This window comes from Dermacentor andersoni, chromosome 2 (assembly GCF_023375885.2).
Source record: "Dermacentor andersoni chromosome 2, qqDerAnde1_hic_scaffold, whole genome shotgun sequence".
In the NCBI taxonomy this organism is placed as follows: Eukaryota; Metazoa; Arthropoda; class Arachnida; order Ixodida; family Ixodidae; genus Dermacentor; species Dermacentor andersoni.
The window spans coordinates 162,558,147-162,581,027 of NC_092815.1; the positions used below are offsets into that span (position 1 = coordinate 162,558,147).

Genomic DNA, 22,881 nt, shown 5'->3' on the forward strand with positions numbered 1-22,881 from the left:
ACGCGTCATAGAGGTACATTCGAACAAACTGGTCTAACGTTATATTAGCACAAGCGCAACGTGTTGACTCTGCAGCGGGGCCACTGAACGAAGCGGCTTGTTTCAGAGGGAGGCGCCAAAGAGGAGCCCGTTCCATAAGTGGCGCGTCCGTGCTTTGGCAATACGCTGTGCCGCTACATTGTTCGATTGCTAAACGCATTCACGTCAACGTATTCATCGTGAGATGGGTTCTGGCGCAATTTGCTTACCAGAAAAAAAAAACACGGTTTTGGCTACTTTCGTGACATCTGTATGTCGTGAGTGTGGTGGCACGCTATAACCCATATCACCAATGCCTTATTTGACACTATGCCGCGGTTCCCGATGGAGTAATACGCTCACCGCGAAAATAGGAGTAGCTCCGTAAGGTTAATTCACGTTCCCTTGGCGCAGCAGAAATGGTCAGCATTACAATATAGATCTTGCTGAACAAAGAAAGTTTGACAAATACGAGCCACCTCAACTTGGAGAACAGTTAGTAATGTAACCACAGAAAATTTCAAAACGAGCGTTTGGCCATCAGAACGACAGTCATGCTCAAATTATTAAGCTTTGCTGAAACAAACACACTGAAGCTGTTGCGTTTATTTTCAACTGACGTGCACTCCATAACTAACGAAAACGTGCACATGAATTTCAAGAATGGCTTGATTGAATTATGTTGACAATCGCTTATTTTTTGCTCCGAAGGAAATTTAAAATTCCGCATACAATAACCTACAGGGGTGAACCGCTATATAGAAGCATGGGAATACATGTTGAGCAACTAGTTTTAATTTATACAAACATCTTATTGTGCAGAATAGGAATATTTACTACGATGAATTTTCTGCGGAATGGATGACATATGTATGTGAGCCTGTAAGTACAATCACGTTGGCGCATATTTACCACATTTTAGAGCAGAATCAATCGAGTGCATTATACAATCACCATGTATATACCACCAATCACCATGTATTCATGTATATTTGATTGTTACAGCAGTCTGTTAATCGCCGTCATCGTGATTAAATTGATGGTGGGGCAACAGCCTGTTGTCAGACCTAATTAAATGTAACCGAAGTGTGCCGGGAAAACGCTCATTGTATCAAGCCGCTATGAAATGAATACCCAGGTTACTCTAACGTTATTTCCTTCATTGATTTGAGAGTGCTTAAGTGATGCTGGATTTCATTTTTACGTATATTGCGGGAACATATAATGGTATGCACCTGTACACATTAAGAAGTTGTATACAAGAGATGGCCACTATTTGCCCTATCTCTTTTACCTTCATTTTTAACACGTTAGAGGAAAACAGTAGACGTCGCATCAAACAAACACCCAGTTTTCTTGCACATATTTGTTGTTTATTTTCTCATTTTTTGAACGATGAACACTAAAGAAAGAAATTGGTAACTCGCAACGCCATAATAAAATTGTATGCAAGGAGAGTGTGAAATAATAGATCGTGTTAGTTGCGAACCATATATACACAATGTTTCCATACTGTTACACTAAGAATCTTCAATAAAATATCCACCCCCCCCCTCCTTTATCCCACAACCATGGTATGCGTCTTGTCTTTCCTTTCGTTAAGATGAGTTTATTCTTCAGCTACACAAGATGTAGTTCGAAAATGGATTTCAAGAAAGAATGCTTAGGCATTTAAGAGCTCACCTGACGTCTTTCTCCGTAGTAGTATGCAGATTAACCGCTGTTATCAAACCAGTAAATAAAAGATAAAAAGCGGAATGAGGCCGTTCTTGCTTATCTCATTCCGATCTGCCACAATCATTTGTCGCACACATTCTCCGCAAAGTCAAGTTAAAGAATCCTCTACAACGACATTGTCCGCAGGATACACACTGGTTTTAAAGCTGAGCTTTGTTTTTACTCGTTGTCTCTTCATACTTACTGCAAAATTCTGAAAGATTAGACTGTTTTTTGGTTTGAGAAAAGACTTCACCGCGACTGCCCAACAATGTTTTCGCTGAAATTTCTGAGCCTCAAATCTCATCATTTTTGAAACGAATGTTCTCTCTTCTTTTACGTCTAACTTTGCAATTATTTTGTTTCTGAAGGTGTTCGGCCACAATATCAAGAGAAACTAGTTCAGCAAGAGTGGGTATGCTATTTCGACAAAGCCGTAGATAACAGTGTTACCGTCCACCATGGGCTGCCGCCGTCTGCAGTTCTTTGTAGGCGCTTTTATTTTCTTTTTCTACGAGGCGAATCACTTGCGCGAGTGCGCAAAGTAAGGCGCCTAGAGTTTAAACTGAGCGGCAGTTTCTGCAATGGGAATTCCTGCTTTTCGTCACAAAAAGATTCTTACTGACCTCATCTGCTATTTTGGTGTTCGTTCGTGATATGCGACACGCGGTTCATCGTCTTCGTTCTATTCCATGTTTATATTTGATTTTCGCTTATGGTAGGCGTATAGTTCCCGTCACTGAAACTTGCCTATAAACGCCAGGGACCCTCAACCCAAATCGAAAACAGCGCTTACCTGCACTTTGATGATGTGAGACTTACAGCATACGTTGAGCCGGTTGCATTAACAGTACGTGTCGCTCCATACCACATGCTTCAATATCGCCGATTTTCAGCCTGCATATTATTAGAGAGCGACGAGGTACCGCGAAATTGGCGACTGATTACATTTTATGGCAACCACATGGGACATTACGCCTACTCCTCAAGAATAATACATATATTAAGTATCAATGCAAATTCGAGGGCGTTTATAAAGTTTGTGTTACTGCTATGGAGGGACCGAGATAAACAAAGCAAGCTCGGGTGGGAGTTTATATTGAGTCCTAAATCGCGTTGACCTCGTCTACTATTTCTTCAACAAATATATGCTAGTGAATAAGGACAGGAGCCTATACTTGAGCATCAACTTGCGGTGAACCGTCGAGCGATGGTAGGTCACCCCATTCTTCGTAGTCTCGGCGTGTTCAACCACATTGAAATCGGCGGTGCCGATTTCAATGTGGTTTCAATGTGGTTTCTTCAACAAAGGTTTCTTGAGACATTGCACCCTACACTACCGCCAGCTCGACATTGATCTATTTGACATTGTGGCCATTGCAGTGCAGAAACGGCGTCACGGCTCGGGCTGTAAGGCGCCTTCTCAATGGAAGATTTTGATGTCCTTCGTGTCTTCTAGGCTACCTGAAAGCACACAAATCTTATAGTCCGCTGATTGTAGAGAGGTGTGCGCCCTTGTTGATGTGCACCTTGAAAGCCCTTCCTATAAGCCCTTCCGACCACTATGAAATCGTATAATTGTAACCGCCATGGAACGTGAAGCCCATTTGCTGTGCATTATTATGGTGAGCTGTTTTATCAGCGAGCAAACTCAGTAGCGTGGTTTGTTTACGTTTGAACTTATAAGTATGCAAACATTTCATGACGAATATTTAACAACAGTACACTGTCACATATCCTCAAGTTTAAGAAAGCAATCAGCGCATTCGCATTTCGCAAAGCAACACTTTCTGCTCTCTGCATTGGTAGAAGCTAAATGCCGTGGAAGGGTACACGAATTAGGTGCCTTTAATGTAATTAACATTGTCTGGGAACTCTACCCAATTTGCGGTATGTCTGCATGTATGTCACTTCTTTCACCTGCTTAGCAAAGCTGTCTGCTAGACTAGGCCGCTAGGTATGTGTTGCTTGGTGTCTTGCCGAGCATAAAAACGCCTTGGGTATGTGCCCGAATAGACGACGTACTGCTGGCTTCCCTATGGCCTAGTAGAACACTTGGGTCATTGGGTATGTAGCACTGCTGTACGAGCCCCAAATACATCAAAGTGATGACGTCGCATACACAATAAACACCCCACGTCAAGCGTTGCCGCTTCATGGAGAGCCATTGCAACGAAATTGTAGCCAGCATACTCAGGGTGCACTCCGGAGTTTGAGCAGGGGTGCAGTGATTATTACAAAATTACTTAGTCGTGGTATCGTTTCTCATCATCGTTGGCCGCTATATTGCCACTGCGTGTGCCTGCGGGCGCAATACGTTGTGTACCTTGATTTATGTATAGCTAATCGCATCAAAGTCTACATTCATCACAAGAGCGGTAGCTGATATTGAAAATGTGTGACAATCGGGCGTGAATTCGTGCGCGCACCTCGAGAACTTGAGGCAAGTACTGGGCTAATAAAGTGGAATTCGCTTTGCATTTCCTAATTTTTGCAAAGCAAAATACACGATAAAGGTACAACAGCGCGTGAAATCAGTAAGTTACGGAGCACTTATAAGGCAAAGAGATCGAAATACTGCGTACCAACGCACATTCTTCGTGTTTTTTTTTTCCCCGCCGTGAACTAACTCACCGTTCGTTTCTTTCTCACTCACCTCCTCTCCGCTCCTCCACTTTTCCCTTGGACACCTTGTCTCGGTCTTCGCGATGCGTTCGAAAGCAGGACCTCCAGGCCCCGTAGAAAACTGTTCCATCACGAACCAGACGGAGGGATCATTGCACCTCGAATGCCAGGCGGGCTCTGACGGACACCTTCCCGCGCACTTCGTGCTCTCCGTGCACGATGCCCTTACAGCCACAGTGTCGGCCAACTTCACCGCCGATAGGCCAGACTTCTGGGTAAGCCTGCTTCTTGATGTGAAGTGCTCAGTGAAGTGGCATCTGGTCCACTTTTGTAACAGCTGAGCAAATTCAAATCACGGTAATAGGCGTGCAACAAAGTTACGTTTGTAGTGCTGGCGTAGCAAACCTCCTTCGCATTCACAGCAGGAAATGTGACATGGCCAGTATATATGAGGAGTTGATTCAACCTGTCGGGCCTGATACCTCTTCTGCAAGCAGTACGTGTGCTTGTTAGTGCAAGTGATTTGCAGTGCTGGCATTTTGTGCCTGGTCGTGCTTTATCAGCTGTGCTTTGAATAGAAGTGTTTGATAGTCAAACGTCAGTTTTCATAATTTGGTTTCCCCCAAGGAATTTTTTTCTTTAGCACATTGACCTTCTAAAAGCTGTCAAGAGCACACTATGTTTCGATTAAACATTCATTGAAGCAGTTGCATAACTAGAATTTAATTTTATTGGTTAAATAAATGCACCAACAGCAGCGAGGAACAACGTAACCCACAGCACACGCTCAAAGGTTTTTGCTCGCAAGTAGGCTATTATTATTTTTCTTCTATATACGCTATATTTATGGCGGCTACCATGAATGACTCTCGTACTTCTGCGAAATCTGCACTGTAGCGTGAAGTCTTTTGTTAATGCGGACCCTAGCACGTGAGGTCTGACAAAGGACACATAGATGTCGGTATCGAAGCACTTCCATGCTGTGCATATATGTACAGGTCCACGATCTTCTTCCTGGTGTGGAATACTTTCTCGTGGTGTCCGCCGTGAACGAGCGTGGCCGGAGTCCAGAGCTCACAATCCTGCCGCCGATAATGCCTCTCGTTGGAAAGCTCACCAAGTCTGGTGCGTACTTAGAGAAACCGCAAAATGCGTTCGTTTTGTCTGTTTGTCTTGCATTAAATAGTCTGTCGCTTTAGCATTTGGGTAAGATTCGAAGTAGTGAGCAGATGGGTAAGGAAAGAACACGCGCATGGCAGGAGCAAAAATGTTCTTCGTAGTCATAAGTTTCTTACTAGAAATTTTAAGTCTAATCACGCAGCATAACAACCCATATATTCACGAAATAGCCTTGATATTGTGGAATCGTTAACCTGAACGAGAAAAAAAGTGAAATATTTGAAGTGAGGGCTGCTTTCTTTCGCACTAATTGGCCACTGTGAAACGCCCATTTTTTTCTTATAATCGGCTAACTTAGTATAGGTATGTTGAACATTCCTCTTTAAATAAAAATGTAGAATTGTGGGTTGGCCTAAGGAATATAGTACAAGCTTTCATACGCGTTCTGAAAATCGATATTGCAGAAATATTGTGCATTTTACATCTTGCCCTGGTTTTCCGGTAACTGGCAGAAATCAAAAGATCTTCTCTCTCTCTCTGTTGCCACGTCTTTCTGTGCAGGCAATAAGAATGTGCAATTTTTTGCACAGCTGGTGGGAATTTTGCAAATAAAACCACGCGGGTGGTATTGATTAGCAGTGCTGTATTCAACAATTGACAGTTAGTCACGTGAACAAAATCAGCGCTTACGTTGTGTTTAACGTAGTATCTTTGCTGCGCCATGAAGTACCGAACGTAGGTTAAAGGGATCATTACGGCAAATTGCAACTTGATCTGTGTTGAACCAACCGTGCGCCATACAATTGATGAGCTCATCGATTTTAAAAGTCCGCCTGCGTGACGCTATTCCAAAATATACGCAACGAAATTAGCGGCCCGTTCAGAGATATGTCTATTCCAGAAAGTTGCGGGCATCAGCAATTGAAGCAGACAATGATGTCTGGTGTGGATATATATTTATATATATGCACTTGGGCCCATACAAACAGAAAGTGGCGCGTCCACACCAGACATCATTGTATGCTTCAATTGCTGAGGCCCGCAACTTTCTGGAATAGACATATCTCTGAACATATTTATGAATATATATTTATATGGGGCTTCTTCAAAGTTCGGCACACAGGACCCGACGTAACCTATGCAGGAAAGAGACGACGAACCTTTTGAAAGACGTATTTACTGAACGTTTTCGGATGGTGGACTAGCCTTCGTCAGAGTAGAGTGAACTGTACTCTGACGAAGGCTGGTCCACCAGCCGAGGACGTTCAGTAAGTACTTCTTGGAAAAGGTTCGTCGCGTCTTTCCTGGCTATATATTAGAGCAATTATGTAGAAAAGTATTTGGTTACAAGTTTACATTTGTAGTCAAACAAGAATAAAATCACGCTCTGTGCGCGCTAGTAGATACGGCAACAAACTGCCCTTTGGGCTTGGGCAGCCGGCATAAACGTGAGACGGGGGGAAATGCTTATAATCATTGCCTACGGTTGACCAGTGCATCGTGCATTCTTATCGTCATGTCATTCATTGGTAATGCAGGAAGCGCGGCTAAGATCTACTCGAGCGCACTTCTCGTGACGGTGATCGCGGCCGTGGCGCTTCTGTGCCTGCTGCCTCTGATTGTGCTTGGAGCAGTCAAACTGAGAGGGCGGCGCTTCTTCAGCAAGAGTGAGTACTGATTCTACTATGTGTGTCTTACTATACCGACGAAGACGCTTATTCATATTAAAAGGGTTTCGCAGTTTCAGCACGCAATCGAGAAATTTATGTGTTTTTATTCATAGTGATAAATTTGAGCTTTCGAACAGTGAAGGTCAAGTGTGCAATAGCGCTGCAGGGATGCTACAACACTATTAAAGTAGAAGCACTAAAAGTAGAAGAAAGAATTCGTTTGGTTACTGAATAGAAAAAAAAAGAGAGGTAACGAACATTATTTAGACTTTCACAGAAAAGTTGAACAAAAGAAACTGTCGAAGCTGTGTTTGCAGTGCGAGACAACGTAATGTAATTACCAAGACCTCTTCAAAAGAGTCACGTGATGTGAGCTACCACAAGCCTAAATACCAGCGTGAATAACCTCAAGAAACAAAATAGTGTAATCAGTGACTGTTTCGTAGTCGCATGTACTCGAGGCTATAATAGGTGACGAAATTTTATGGGTTACATATTACCCAAAATATACTGTTCCAAAAAAGCATTCGTGTTACGCAATAATGATATTTAACGTAGAGAGAAGCAAAGGAACATAGTTCGGGTGCCAACTGCGATTTTCGAACTTCGGAACATTGTCTACTGTTAGGATCAGTAAAAGAGGCGTCAGATATTTTCATGCACAGTACACACTGAACCCATGTAAAATTCAGCCATCTCCTCGATGCATATCAAGTCTGATTGATGCATAATATTAGGAAATTGTAGTGCGCGTAGACAAAAGGAACTCTATAAAACCTTTCACTTCTCTGAGATATGTTTTCTAGCAATATCATCGTAAATGTGCTTGTTCCTCCGTATTCGAGTGGCAGGGAGCCAGTCGGCCTATATTTTTATATGATGTATGCAGGCTATTGCTTGACTATATAAAAGTGGTGTTATTATTTCTCATAACTAAACCTTATGCTTAATTTAGCAATACGGGCAGCGCAATTCAAAATAGTACCGAAAGGAGTGTAATTTGAGCTGCTTTAGTAAAAGCCGTCGCCACAACACAGAATAAAAAAAACTTCAACGGACTTGCTAAGTCAAAAAAGACCCCAAAAAACAAATACGGGTGGCGAAGCCGCCTTGGAGTTTGCACGTCAGCTCGCTGTGACATCATGGTTTTTGATGGCGTCTGGTAGAGCCTAGTTTACTCTTTGCTGGTTAAAGTGAACTAGGTTATATTCTAAAGGCGCGGGAGAATTAACCGAACAAGTCTCAGGAACTTATGCTACGCCACAACAGCTTAAATTGGAGGAAGTACTCCGAAATAAATGACGTCACACTGACGTTACCGGCACTGGGGCTCTGGCTCGCAATACAAGAAAGTGAACTTTCACCCTAGCTTTCTTTTATAATTTACCTAGTAGCAGGAACTATTGAAAAAAAGTTTTAAAAAGTTCCTTATCAGTCTGTACACATTTAGTTGCTACCTTTAGTGTGCCTTAAGGTGAGAGGCGTTTCAGAACTCTACATTCATTATTATTAAAATAACTGGAGGAAATATATTTATTGCCATACATTTTAATGTGACATATTCTAATACATTCTAGTTTAACAATATCTTATTTAGTTATATTCTTGCGTCCCTTGAAAGTTCCAAATGTGGGATCTCGTGCAAGCTTGGAGTTTGTTACCAATACTAATAGATTGCTACAGCCTACAGTGTTCCACATAGAGCACAGATTGCAAGGAAGCCAAAATGTTAATTTGAATAGTAATGTTACTTAAAGGTAAACTTTTTATTCTCGGCTGCAATTTTAGAACATTCCTCAGTAGTTTTCTAAAATGCACGTACACACTACTTGCACAAATATAACACTATTTCGTATGCATATGCAAATTGTTGTGCATGAAGAGAGTACCCAGGCGGTATTATTATTTTCGGGGATGTACAAAAGTGTGAAGAAAACGTGTAACGTGCCTGTGACACACCGTACATTTTGGCCACATTCCCCGCAACTGAAGCTCTATAAAGAGCACGATAAATCATAAAAGTCCATTTTATGTTAAAAAATGGCTCCAAGTAACACTTCAGTACACCTTTTGTGGTGCTGGGAGAAGCGGCCGCTGAATTCATTGAAGAAGGCCAGCTCAAACCAACCTTGTCATTGCGATTTCAGAAGCGCCTATTACTTTAATTTTCGCGAGGTCTCGCTTTCCGCGACCATGGAGAACTCCAACGCCGGCCCGCAGTGTTGGAGAACAGAGATCAACCGACCACATACAATGAAATTACGCAGCACTTTTATCTCGGCAGGAGAGACTTTCCCCTTCCACACAAGAAGTTAAATAGAGCGCAGGCATTGACGCTCAGATTATTGCAAGGAGGCTCGTATCCCAGCCCGGCTTTATTCGACAAGCTTTATTCCGACACCTATGCCACTAGTTCTTGCAGGCACTGCAATGACTTCGCTAGCCTAGACCATATGCTCTGGCGTTGCCGCTCGTTAAGAGGCACAGAACAAATCAATGAGGACAAGTGGCTCTCCGCTATCAAGAGCCCCGATGCCGGGGCACAGCTATGGGCTGTCCAGAGGGCCCACGATGCGGCGGTCGGGCATGGCCTGACTGTCCCAACGTGGGAGCGGCCCGAAGCGCGCTGAGTCGCGTACCTCAGGACCTTCATTAAAGTTTCGCATCCATCCATCCATCCATCCCTGTTTCATTGCTTGTGTTTATTTCCTTCCTGTAGCCCTTTTTGTTTTATATATTTCACGCGCGCTTGCGTAGAATGATCAGTTGAAGGTTTGCGCATATGTTCGTTCTTGGGCTTTATTTATTGCACCTCGTGTAGCAACTACAGAGCAAGAAAGCCCAGCGATGTCCATTCGCAGACACTATATTCGAGAAGCACGAATTCGTGTGTTCATTTTCGAAGAAGAGACGTTTTATATTGTCCAAGCAACCTTAGTGTAATGCCTCCTCCGAAGGTTAAAGAAGTGTTTGTGCTGCGAGGGTCATTCTTTTTTCTGAAGAATTAATTTTTGTGAGAAACATTTTCTTACTGAGCGTCAAGCTTGGCAAAAGTAGTGCTGTGAGAAACATGCGCCTTTCTCGAACTATACTCAGTGTTAAAAATTGAGTATATGGACATCCTGCAGTGCAAACTGTTCTGGTTGAAATGGAAAAATCTGCAGATTATATGTCCGTTTTATAGATACCGCACATGCAAAGAACATAAGATGGGTTGGCACTATCGCTTTTACATATTCTTCAATCTTCCAGACTGCCGCTGCCTTACAGTACATTCATCGAGTCTCTTCTCAGGCGCAGACATGCTTCAGACTAGACATTCATAGCATTGGTCTCGTCATGGGCTACCATTCTTAGCGGGGCTAAGGCGCAAAACACAAACTGACGCGGCGAAGATAGCTTCGAAACATTGATGGCATAGTTTAAACAGTGCACGCATTGCTTGCATCGTTTTATGTGTTCAGAAGAATCCGGCGACGAATGTTATTGTAGTATCTTCTCATTGTTGTGTTCAATGTTAATCAGAGCACGTGCGTTTGCTCGAATTAGAGCACCTGACATTCTTCTTTTCCACTTAGTGTAGCCAGCACCTGATCTGCAGCTCACGCACTGAAGTATTTTCATTCTGTTCGCTCTCACTGCATCTTCTTGGGGAAATGCCCATGCGCGGATTATTAGCTACGCCCCGTGTGGACATTTCATAGCCTTGTTTACTCTCAGTTTTCTCCCCTAAATGCATTGATATCAATGTTCTTTGTGCGGCGTTCCATCGATACTTCGAAAAGAAGGGGACACATATATTGATTTCTGGACCCACTTGCTCCTGCGTCTGCGTGGTGTGTCATTTACAACTGCTTGTTTTGGTTATCCCAGTAACGGCATGTATTACAATTTACCTGGTAGGCCCAATGAAGGCGTTTATTTTAGCTAGCGAATAATTGGAGGCCGCAAATCTCACTCGGACACTTCAACTATGAAGCGGCCAGTGATGCAGGTATTTAAGCGACTGTATTTTGTTATAGCAACGAGTGTCTTCATTGACGATTTCAAATTTATTTGTGTTGCTACGATTATGTATTTCGAAGAGTGAGTAGCCCTTATGCAGCGAGCTTGGTTTCTAGACATTCCGCCCTTGTTGTATATCAATATGACACTGTGTGACACGACGTTGTTTTAGATCCAACAAAACTGGGACGGCTAGTAACGCAGAATTTGCGGCCATATCTTAACACAGTTTGCATGATTACTTGCTGTTTTCTTTTTATCTTGTGTAAGTAGGCTAAACAGATGATTCGCTAATTGAACAACTATACCTGAGTATAGTTCTTGATACAATTCCTGCGCTCTTGTAAATTTGCCATGTGCGCGGTGTTGAAGCTTTCGAAATAACGTTGCCATTCTGCGGCAAACGCATGTTGCTGATATTCACGGCTGCTCTAGTCGCGGCTTCGTTTTGTCCTCTCGATTCTCGATGAAGCGGCGAGGTTGTTTCATATTTTGCGCCCTCTGCACAGGTCGAGAGGCCAAGAAGGATGTTACAGACGAAGACGCCTGCCCTTCAACCACAGCGGCCAGTCCTCAGGAGGCCACGCAACTGCAGATATCCTCCATCTACCCCAAGGAAGACAACCAAGTGTGGATTGTCAAGAAGAGCACCGGCCTATGAGCCTCGACGGCCACAGCCTGCGCAGCGACGAAGCGGTTACGACAGCGTCAGCGTCAGCGTGATGCCGGCACCAGGGCTCGTAAATCCCGCCGGCTTATTAGTTTTGTTCGGGTGGTCCAATCAGCAATCAACTACCAAAAAATTCGATTGAAGAATCAGCGTTTTTGTCAAGAAGACGAGCGACGGAAGCAGCATCTGAAAGCTCGAATGGTCGAGTCACTTACGCGAACAAGGTTTATTTGTAGAGTTTCTTCCGGCTTCGACTTTTAAAATTTACTTCTGGTTTCCGGGCTACTGCCATAGCAAATAACAAGAAAATAAAATGTGGCCGTCAGTGCAATGGCTAATGAAAGCCGGGGCTCTTCGAGAGCAACTGTGCGGTGCTGTGACCAGTGCAGCTTCCTGAACGTAAGCGCCAGCATTTTTACTTCGACCTCCTCGACAGTCAGTGTTGTTTAGCGGGAGACAAGCACGAGCAAGTACAGCGAATGTCAAGACTTGGAGCAGTCTTCTGTACTCGAGCCAGAGCCAGTGGCCAGTTAGTGATTCAGGATATGTTATGTTACGGTGTGTCTTGTCGCGTGATTGCGAATTGTTATGGCTTCAGATGTGTGCCCGTCGGCATTTTTCGGCCGCCAGCAACCAATCCACTCGCCTTGTGCATCTCAGGATCAACGAGACTTGGACGTGCTGCTTGGTGCATAAGACAAGTGAATCGTGTACATAAGTGAAAGTTTATAAACGGTGGATGTGAGTGGTGGAAAACTCCCATTGACTTTACGCATGTTCGTAGTTCTCGTGACCTCAGGCTCAACAAGGAAGGAAGACGAGGGAATCTACCGACGGCTGCCTGCTAGCTGCAAACTGTAAGTTGAGTACATGCTGGTAGTCACAACTCGCCTGCTATTTCTTAACACTTACGATGCTAAACTGTTCAATCTTGCTATTAGACGTTTCTCTCGACGACACACCCAGGGAGCTTAGTGAGTCATGTTCCTAACGTTCTCTTTTTCAATAACGACATTACGTATGGTAGCACATACAACGCTAATTGATGTGCGAACATTACGTGTCGCTAAAGTAAATATTCGTAAACGCTGAATAAAATATTACTGGTTACATTATTTATCATGCGCAAATGAGCTACGTTGAGCTGTTTTACTCAGGGGAAGTAATCCAGACTGGGAAAGAGGAGTCCAAAAGAACAGCAGAAATTCTTTTTTTTGTCTATGTGCTCTGACCAGTTTGAATGGTGCACTGCGAGCTCAAACTCATTGTAAAGCTTTACAGGCCTGTAAGCACTGAAGTAATGTCAACAGGCAGATGAGCAGATCAGTGCCTTATTAATAACATAACGAAATCTTAGCAGATACTAACAGCTTTCGCAGCATAGGCAATGTATTTTTGTGTGTTTGCGAGTTCTTTTGCTTAGAAAAGTATTGGACCACGCTTAATGGTGTGCGCTCAAGAACGCTAAAATTTGGTTATCGTACAGTGCTATCTTGCTCTGCATGAGTAATATAAGTCAGGGAATGATAGGCGAAAGCGTATCCAGAGTGCCCCAATGTGAAAGTCACTACTCACTCTGAACACTGATAAAACTAGTGAACTAATGTGTCCTTCACTTTTTTTGACGCAGGTACCAGGTGGTGCCATATGTTGATCAGAAATGAGTGAATGAAGTCGATAAGAAGCAAAAAACGAGAAGTGAACACAAGGAGCAAAAGTAAAGATCACGGACGCCAACAGGCGGGGTTCGAGTGTGTTCATCATGGAGCGGTCAGAAGGAAGTGCTAGCACCTTGCGAGTGTGGCGTCGTTGATCTTGTGCTTTTGACAACTATTCCGGAGAAGTTATTTTTCTATTCCCCGCGGCCAATCCCACCGACCTACTTCTAGTCCCGAACCTTTCTCACTCTATCATGCCCCCATCTCTTGCTCTCTTCATAATTACCCTGGAACCGTTCAGGCGTCTCCTGTGTACATAGAGCCACTGCGTTGACACTTCGCGTTATACGAAGGACAATGTTGCGGTTATCGCCATCACATTATTCTTCTTGTTACACCAGTGCCCTTCTTTTTTAGATGCTTTGAAGGGACCGGCACAAATTCAAGCTTGGAGAGGCGACAACACATCGATGAGTGCGCGAAAGTTAGGACCGCGCGTTCAGAAGAATACGCGTTTTCGCGGGCCACACGGGCTGTTCGTTCTTTTGTCAGCGACGCACCCTGTGTAATTTACACTAAACATTACCGCGTGAACTGTGCCATACGTTTCCTCCCTTACTTATGTGTTTGTTTTTCTTGTTTTTTGTTGGTCTCATGTTTTTCGGAAATGTTGACAATAAAAACGAAGTTTAAGTGAAGTGAAGTGTTTGTCTGGTGTGCCTTGTCAAATGAAGGAAGAGGGGGGTGCACGGCGACTGCAGCAAGGCGTTTGCGCGGTAAATTGGAAAGGTAAGAAGCGTAGAATTGTGTGACCTCATTGTAGAAGCCATTGGAAACATTTTTAGCATTCTGTTTGGACGAAAGAGGAAACCGATCTGCATGAATGTTTTAAATGACGTTTTCCAAGCGTTTATTAAGATAGCATATTCATAGTGATCTAACACCACTAACTGCATATAGGTACCCATCCTAGTCAAAGGTAAAACGGACGCCGACCAAGTACATGAAAAGAAAACAAGGCCTTTCGGCTCCCATACGGGTGCCTTGTTCGCAATGCTCCTGCATCCACTTGATCGATTCAAAACTATATTTAAAAGACATCTATTTGAATAACTATTATAGTTTAGTTAGGTTGTGCTATGTTATCGAATAAAACTCAAAGCCTCCAACGAGGATTGAAAAGAAATCAAAATAATTTGTTTCCTCCAAAATGTAACTGTTGTACGCATAATCTTTCCTTGCCCCAGGGACTATAAGTCGCAAGAAATAAGAAAAGAAAATGGGGCGGTAACAGGTGCCTCCGTGCACTGATGCTGACGCCCAAAACAATATGTTTGAAACAAGTACTATGTATCACGGAAACTGAACATAGGAAGACGCCGAAAAAAAGAAACTCTGGTTTCCAGGAGAAGGCCACCGTCCTGTAGGATACATTATCGCCAGGTGCCACAATTTTCTCACCCTTTTCGCATTCTTTGGATGACCGCAGAAGTTCATCCGCCCACTCTATTGCTAATCTCCTGGCCTTGCCCCATAACTTCATCAGGCAACCTGACTTGATAAAACTAAAAAGTATGAACGTTCTTTTTTTCATCGATCACCGATGGCTGAAGCCAAACAGTGCACCATATTCCAATCATAAAGAGTGATTTCTTTGGAGCATCTGTGCGAGCAGTAAGTGGGCTGTGTGTAGCGTCTATATTTGCGCAATGCTATTTTGGGTCTCCTACTCGTTTTCTTGAGCTCGTGAAATATAAAACCTAGACTGTTACTTTATTGGAAAGGAATAAGTTGGATGTTTCTTTAAGCAACCTGCAACTTCCCTCATGTATGTTATTCGTTTTTGTTTTATTAGTATTTTCAACGCCGAAAAGCTTTCTTAGTTTGTCGTTGAATTTCATTCAAGAAATTTTATTGAATCTGCTAAAATGACATACCCAATGCAGAGGTTAACCACGAAAATGGCGAGCACTACTGCATAGTTTCTATACTCATTGCGTGCCCCGACATATTACAACTATTATAGTAATTTCCCAATCGTTTTCGTACGGCGATGATGAAGTCCGCCTGCGAAAGTCGGCAGCGTAGTCAGCATCAAATTTCAATCGATAAACAACCCGCAGCAACGCTCGCTCCAGAGGGCTGGACTTTTTATGCGAAGCATACTAGCCGCACAACCACGCTCTTCCTTGCTGCGCCGCGCGCGGCCGCGTAGCTACCATATGACGTCATAACAGCTGCAAAAGCGGAGGCTCAACTCGTGCGCTCGCTTGCGGCCGCGTAGCTACATAGCCGGGTCTCAGCTCGTGCGCTCGCCTGCATGAGTTGTTTCTTCGTCTAGCCGAACCAACTATATCCAAGCAACAGCAGTTCACCAGGCTAAACAGTGGTTCAACAACTAAAATAAAGGCTAGTATGCTTCGCATCCTGGGCTTAACCTTAGCTAAGCCACAGCCATTTTTTTGCATCATAAATTTCAAAAATTGTAGAATACCTGTCATCTTGTGGATATGCCCCACTCGAAAGAGGCAGCAACTTCTTCGCCGTTTATCTTAGCATGCAATTACCTATTTTGTTTGCCTCGTCGCGTTCCACAGGCTCCACGGTGCAGATCAGCTAGACGGAGGCGAAATGTGCAAGCACTTCGTATCTATCGCGTGTGGCCTTTCTGTCTAAGATCCCTGATAGTGCCTATTTTTACGAGTATGCCCGTGCCATACAGCTAACGTTTATGCGCAATGCGCAATCGTAACTGGCCAGCTCTTCAAATCGACAGTGTAGGTCTGAGGCCGCGAAGCACGCGAACGAGGGAGGCGCCTCTAGATGACGAAAACAGCGCGCTGGGTTTAGCACGAAGGAGCGCGCATATCGCGTGGCTAATACCACCACCTAGAGGAATGTGTAGGTAACGTTTAGCGAAATGGAGGAGGAAAGTAGGCGGATGGACGCTGGGTTGACCTCCACTGGCAGTCGCTACTGGTATTCTTTGCGATGCATACGGTAGTGGGTTTGTCTCGTAGTAACGACGTTCTCACGCACCGTACGTTGTGTGTGCGAGTGAAGGCGTGCGGCAGTGAGCCAACGGTGGCGGTTCAATCTCGCGTGCGCAAGCGAAGTAAGCGCGCCGTATTCCGTCGTGCGCATTATGCCATCGCAACGGGGGAGAGGATGGAGTGTGGGCGCTAGACTTCGGCCGCACGCGGTCACGTGCGCTTTATCTTGAACACGATCTCCTTCGGGGGCACAGTCTAGGTAGACCGACGGCTCGTAGCTCTGCGTGCTGTAAAGCAGTGATTTGGGCTTGTTGGTAAGACATCGTGAGGCTTATAGCGCATGAAAAAGACAAGGATGAAAGTGAGACGTGACACACACAGGCGCACACTGCGTGCGCTGTGTTCTCACCGCTGAGTTTGCGTTGAAGCGATAGACAGCACGAAGGTCACTTCGTTCGCTGCTGCAGTCGCGATTCCTCGCGTCAGCGTTTTGACAGCGAGTGTCCGCGGCCATCGAGTACGGAGACTTGCTGTTTGCCAGTGCGCGCTGACACCATGCTAGGTATTTTAAATGGTTAGCGACTGTTTACAGCGGAGCGTTACAGTCGGGCGGCTGCAGCGTGTGGCGCGGCCGCACGAGCCCTGCCTTGAATACGATCGGTGATGCGGACAGTGTAGGCGGAAAGGCCCACCGAGGGCCGATAGCGTCGTGTGTGCTATAACACCCATACGCTTGCACGTCATTCGCGTTCACGTAGTGAAACGTCACTAACGTTTTAATTAAATAACACTGGCACACTTATTCGGCTGCAGAAAATTAATTGTAATAATATAATGAAGCCTTTCTGAAGTTTTGAGCAAAATTTCGTGCGGACCTTATAAAGGGTGTGACGAATCACTCATACAGTTTCGCTGCGTTTTGAGGTAGGAAGTGCAAACCATATATTTTAGGAATTTTTTTTGATGTCGTGGCACAAGTTAGCTGAAATACACCATGAGCCAACCTAAGTCGTTTTTCAAGAGCAGTTGCTAACACAATATACCCGTTGATTTTCCTCCACGGTACAACTACGTGCTACTAATACATTCTTTACAAAGAGTGCGTGCGCTGCAGTGTGCGCCAAGAGACATCCTGATCTTGCAGCACTACTACAGCTCCTGTCATTGTGACGGACAAACCATCGCAACACCAGGCCAATCCCTGGAGTTGGCCTGTTTTGCAGCGAGCAAGGTACGTGGTACGCAATTAAAAACATTCCGTCAGAGAGCCGATTAACAATCCCACCGGCCGTGTGCCTGCAGCTATTCGCAACATATTCCCTGTCCCGATCACCAGCGCACATGACCCTCTTGTTTCACAATTCTCTAAGTGTAATGTACTTGCCGAAAGAAGTGTAATTCAGGCCTTCGTTCTGGCGCTTTTAAAATGAAGCTGCATTAATATTGTTACGCGAAGGACGAGTGAGTAAGACGAGCAACAATTTACAGGTTATATTTACAACAGCGATTGTAGCGCTGACCGGTTCGATTCGCAGCGCGAGCCCAGTTCGTTCTTCCTCCTCTTTTCTCGAGTGATGATACTCACGCGCCTCGTTCAAACAATCAAATACCGCACGCGTGTAGCATAATGCCCCGGCGACAGAAGCGACGTCCCGGAGCGTCTAAATGTCATCAGTGGGAGGATGATACTGCTTCAGTCGCGCAACGTGCACGACATCACTGGACTGGGAAGCAGATGGGGCGTCAGGGGCGATCTCGTAGGTAACGGGAGTCACGGCACGAAGCACTCGGTATGGCCTGTGTAACGAGACAGCAGTTTTTCCGACAGGCCGACCTGACGGGTCGAAGACCATAGAAGCACTAAAGAAGCAGGTGTGAAGTGCACGTCTCGGTGTCGCCGGTCGTACAAACGCATTTGACTCGCTTGGAATTTGTGAAGGCGATCACGGGCAATTCCCCTTGCGTGGGCACAGCGGGCGATGGCGTCAAGGGCATATTCACTTGTCGGTACCGCGTGAACAGGGAGGCTTGTGTCGAGGGGCAGTGCTGGTTCTCGGCCGAACAGAAGGAAAAACGGGGAATAACCGGCTGTGTCGTGGTGCGAGGAATTATGATCAAACGTAACAAACGGTAGAGCGACATCCCAGTCAGTGCGATCGGAAGAGACATATTTCGCTAGCGTGTCTGTGAGAGTGTGATTGAGATGCTCCGCGAGGCCATCTGTTTCCGGATGGTATAACATGGATAGCTTGTGCCTCGTGGCACAGGACTGCAGGATATCCGCGATAACATTTGATAGGGATGTCCGGCCACGGTCTCCGAGAAGTTGACGTGGTGCTCCATGTAATAAAACCACGTCGCATAGAAGAGAATTGGTGACATCTGTGGCGCAGCTTGTAGGAAGCGCTCGGGTGATGGCGTAGAACGTGGCGTAATCCGTGGCCACAGCGATCCACCTGTTCCCAGAGGTAGACAGAGAAAAAGGGCCAAGTAAGTCCAAACCAGCCCGAAAGAATGGTTCCGCGGGTATGTCGAGTGGTTGAAGGTGCCCAGCTGGGAGCATCGGTGGTGTCATGCTTCACTGGCATTTCTCAAACGCAGCTACGTATCTTCGAATGGAGCGAGCAAGCCCCGGCCAGAAGAAGCGTGGGTAGACCCGGTCGTAGGTACGTGACACACCCAGGTGACCGGGAGAGGGTAGGTTGTGAAGTTCGTGGAAAACAGCCGAACGAAGGTGTTTAGGTATCACAAGGACTAATGCAGGGCCGTCTAGGTGAACGTTGTGGCGGTAGAGTACGCCACTTTGAAGTGTGAATAAGCGAAGGGAACTTTCTGCAAGTGACGTTTCCCGGCGGTCAATGATGATGCGCAAGGACGGGTCACAGCGCTGCTCGTCAGCGACGTCGAGCAGTGGAAAAACAGAGAGAACACAGGCGTTGGTGTCAGTATCAGACGTAGAGGTCGCCTCTTCGAGTGGGTCGCGTCTTCGAGGCAGTCTGTGTCCTGGTGTTGGCGCCCCGACTTGTAAGTCACTGTGTAGGGATATTCTTCTACTCGGAGGGCCCAATGACTGAACCGGCCAGTAGGATCCTTGAGCGACGAAAGCCAACAGAGCGCATGATGATCTGTGATTACTGAGAAAGGCTTGCCATATAAATATAGGCGGAACTTTGAAACAGCTCAGACGAGAGCAAGACATTCGCGCTCGGCAATCGAATAGTTGCGCTCTGCAGTTGTCAGGAGCCGGCTAGCGTAGGCTACAATGCGGTCGTGTCCGTGTTGACGTTGCGATAAGACGGCGCCGATCTCATAACCACTGGCATCGGTTCGGACCTCTGTAGGTGCGGACGGGTCAAAGTGAGCCAAGACCGGTGGATTGGTGAGAATCGTGATAAGGCGTGAAAAAGCAGAAGCCTGAGGGGAACTCCACGTAAAAGGCATGTCTTCAGACGTTCAGTGAGTGGTTGAGCAATTGCTGTGTAATCTTTCACGAACCGTCGGAAATACGAGCAGAGCCCCACAAAACTCCGGACGTCTTGGACATACTGAGTTACAGGAAAAGCCGTTCCTGCTCGAACCTTCACCGGGTTGGGTTGTACTCCTCAAGCATAGACGAGGTGGCCTAGTACTCTAATTTTTCGGCGCCCGAAGGGGCACTTCGATGAGTTTAATTGGAGCCCAGCCTTGCGGAAGTTGTCAAGGATAGCAGCGACGTGCTCAAGGTGCGTCTGAAATGTAGGATAAAACATAAGGACGTCGTCGAGGTAACAAAGGCAAGTTGACCATTTGAAACCTTGAAGCAGAGAGTCGATACTCCGTTCGAACGTGGCGGGGGCATTGCATAAACCGAACGGCATAATCTTGAATTGGTAGATGCCACCTGGAGTGACGATATCGGTCTTTTCTTGGTCTTGCTCATCGACGGAAATCTGCCAATAACCAGATCGAAGGTCAATGGACGAAAAGTGTTTGGCACCGTGAAGACAAGCAAGAGTGTCGTCGATTCGTGGTAAAGCGTAAACGTCCTTTTTAGTAATTCGGTATAGGTGGCGGTAATCAACGCAGAACCGCCATGCGCCATCTTTCCTTTTGACGAGCACGACCAGCAACACCCAAGGACTCGAAGATGGCTCAACAATGCCTCTGGCGAGCATCTTGTTTACTTCCTGCTGAATGACTTGCCGCTCTGCCGTGGACACGCGATACGCGTCGGCTGCAAAAGCAGTGACGTGGTCGTCTGTTACTGACAGGAGCATGTCCACCGCTATGCCTTCAGGCAACACTTGCTTCGTCAAGCCAAAATTGATAACGGGGAGACAAATCCGATTAGCGGCAAGGGTTACGACGGAGTGTGGCACAGAGATGTCGCACGCCAGGAGGACATCACGAATAGGTGCGAAGACATAGTCGCCATCAGGCACGGTTGCCGTTGAGGCCAATTCGACGAAGGTCAAGGATTTTGGAGGTAAACGAACAAACGCTGTAGCGCAGAGGGTGCGCGGTTGTTCGGCGCAAACGTCTGAAAAAGAGGAAGCTCGAGGCACAGCGTAGCGGTGGCGCAGTCGATGAGGGCAGAATGCGTCATCAGAAAGTCGAGCCCGAAGGTTAGGTCATGAGGGCAACTGGTCAGCACGGTGAACAGGACTGGAATTTGACAGCCAACAATTCCTATGCGAGCAGTGCACGTACCCCTGACGGCAACAGTGGCGCCATAGGCGACGCGTACGACTCGAGCGGTGGCAGGCGTAAGAACTTTTTTGAGCCGACGACATAGGTGAGCGCGCATTATTGGTACTTGGGCTCCAGTATCAATAAATGTCGTGAACGGAACACCATCTACGTCTTCAATTAAGTTCGTGTTAGTGAGGAGCGTCACCGGGTGATTTCGACAGGACGAACGTGATGCAGCAATATACAGCGCAAGCTTCTGGTGCCAGCCCTGATTTTTACGTTTAGATAACTACGTAATGCAAGATATTGCAGGGCTAATCTCTTTGGGCTACAATTGTATCAATTTCAATGAAATGCCATGAGTCGAGATGGGAAGTTCAGCACTAATCCTACTTATAAATCTAGGATATTTCCCAGCAGTAGGTCACATGTACAGTTGCCTTTCTTTCCATTTTCAAAATGACGTAGTTTTCAGTATTCGGACATGTTCAGACAGCGATTATCATTCTTGGAGAACTTTACCCAATTTTCTGTGTATATGTCTGTACATCTCTAACCTATTTGCGCCGACTTAGGTCACGGGGTATGGAATAGAAAATGAGAGGCATAAAGGAGAGATGCCTCAACCTGCGCCACGACTCTGTAACAGGTGAGGGCATGGAATAGTGGGCATGGGTCGCACTGTAATGAACATCTCTCACTCCAACTCGAGTCACTGGATATGTTCCACTGTCTACGGGCCGCTCTTCAGTGGGTGCCTTTCAGTCAACTTGGGTTAATGGCATGTGCCTTGGGTATGACCAGCTCTTCAATGACGAATAAAATGAATTATTTTAAATTTCTATGGTAACGTTCGTTACAGCGCAACACAAGGCAATGACAAAAAAAGGTATAAAACGAAGACACGGCGCCGGTGTCGTTGTTTTATACCTTCTTTTTTTCTCGTCTTGTGTTGAGGTTTAACGATCGAACGTTACTATAAATCTCAGCCAACTGGACCAACTTGCCGTCTTGATGAAATTTCTGTGGTGCTGGGCGGAATTAAACTCGCTTGACATAGATACGTACAATTTTATACGAATTCCGAAACGCGCCACCTAGGGACTCCGCGGTGGGGCTGCTAGCTGTCACCGTGTGTCCAGAGGGAGGCACGAGAGGACCCCAGCTGCAGTGCAGACTCATACATGACGCTTTTCGGCGGTGGAAATACTTAGTGTCACTCCATGCTCCGTGCTTCAATGCTAAATGTATTAACGTAGACAGTCATGCTGGAATGTTGCCTCCCAGAATATTTTCATTTTATTGCGATAACCATTATATAGACACTCCAGGTGCATTTCTGCCGGTGGCATCGGCGTCACCGTGAGGCTCCTTATAAAGTCCGAGGGCGTAAAATGTCACTGCGTGCCCTATGCTGTATGTACGCGTGACAGCATGCTTTTTAATTTAGTGAGAACGCGTAAGCGTGCTAGTTGGTTTGAATAGGGGATAGAATGTGTAAGCGCGACAGAACGAGGACGTATAAAGGAACATACGTACAGAGACAGCGCTGGCTCTGTGTGTCTGTTTCTTTCTACGTCTTCGTTCAGTTGTACTCACATATTATATAATTTTTAATTTAGTTAGTAAGGGAATGTTTGCAAGTTTATTTCGCCGATAAACTACTATCCTTGCTTCGTATACCTATCTACTAAATTGCTATCGCAATCGATGCTTTGCCTTTCGGACGAAACTGT

The 22,881-nt window shown here is 45.6% G+C and overlaps 1 protein-coding gene across 2 annotated transcripts in view; it reads left to right on the plus strand.

Moving 5' to 3' along the window:
- The window catches only part of LOC126540515 (neural cell adhesion molecule 2-like), a 309,792-nt gene extending 295,613 nt beyond the window's left edge, over positions 1 to 14,179 (plus strand). Inside the window, exons 9-13 of one of the 2 annotated variants that reach the window (XM_050187327.3) lie at positions 4,456 to 4,634; positions 5,358 to 5,484; positions 7,017 to 7,145; positions 11,663 to 12,680; positions 13,454 to 14,179. In XM_050187327.3, the coding sequence (XP_050043284.1) occupies positions 4,456 to 4,634; positions 5,358 to 5,484; positions 7,017 to 7,145; positions 11,663 to 11,814 (587 nt within the window). In that variant the 3' untranslated portion in view covers positions 11,815 to 12,680; positions 13,454 to 14,179. The remainder of the gene's footprint in view (positions 1 to 4,455; positions 4,635 to 5,357; positions 5,485 to 7,016; positions 7,146 to 11,662; positions 12,681 to 13,453) is intronic. The other variant, XM_050187328.3, reaches the window with a different exon arrangement.
- The last annotated feature ends 8,702 nt before the right edge of the window (positions 14,180 to 22,881 follow it).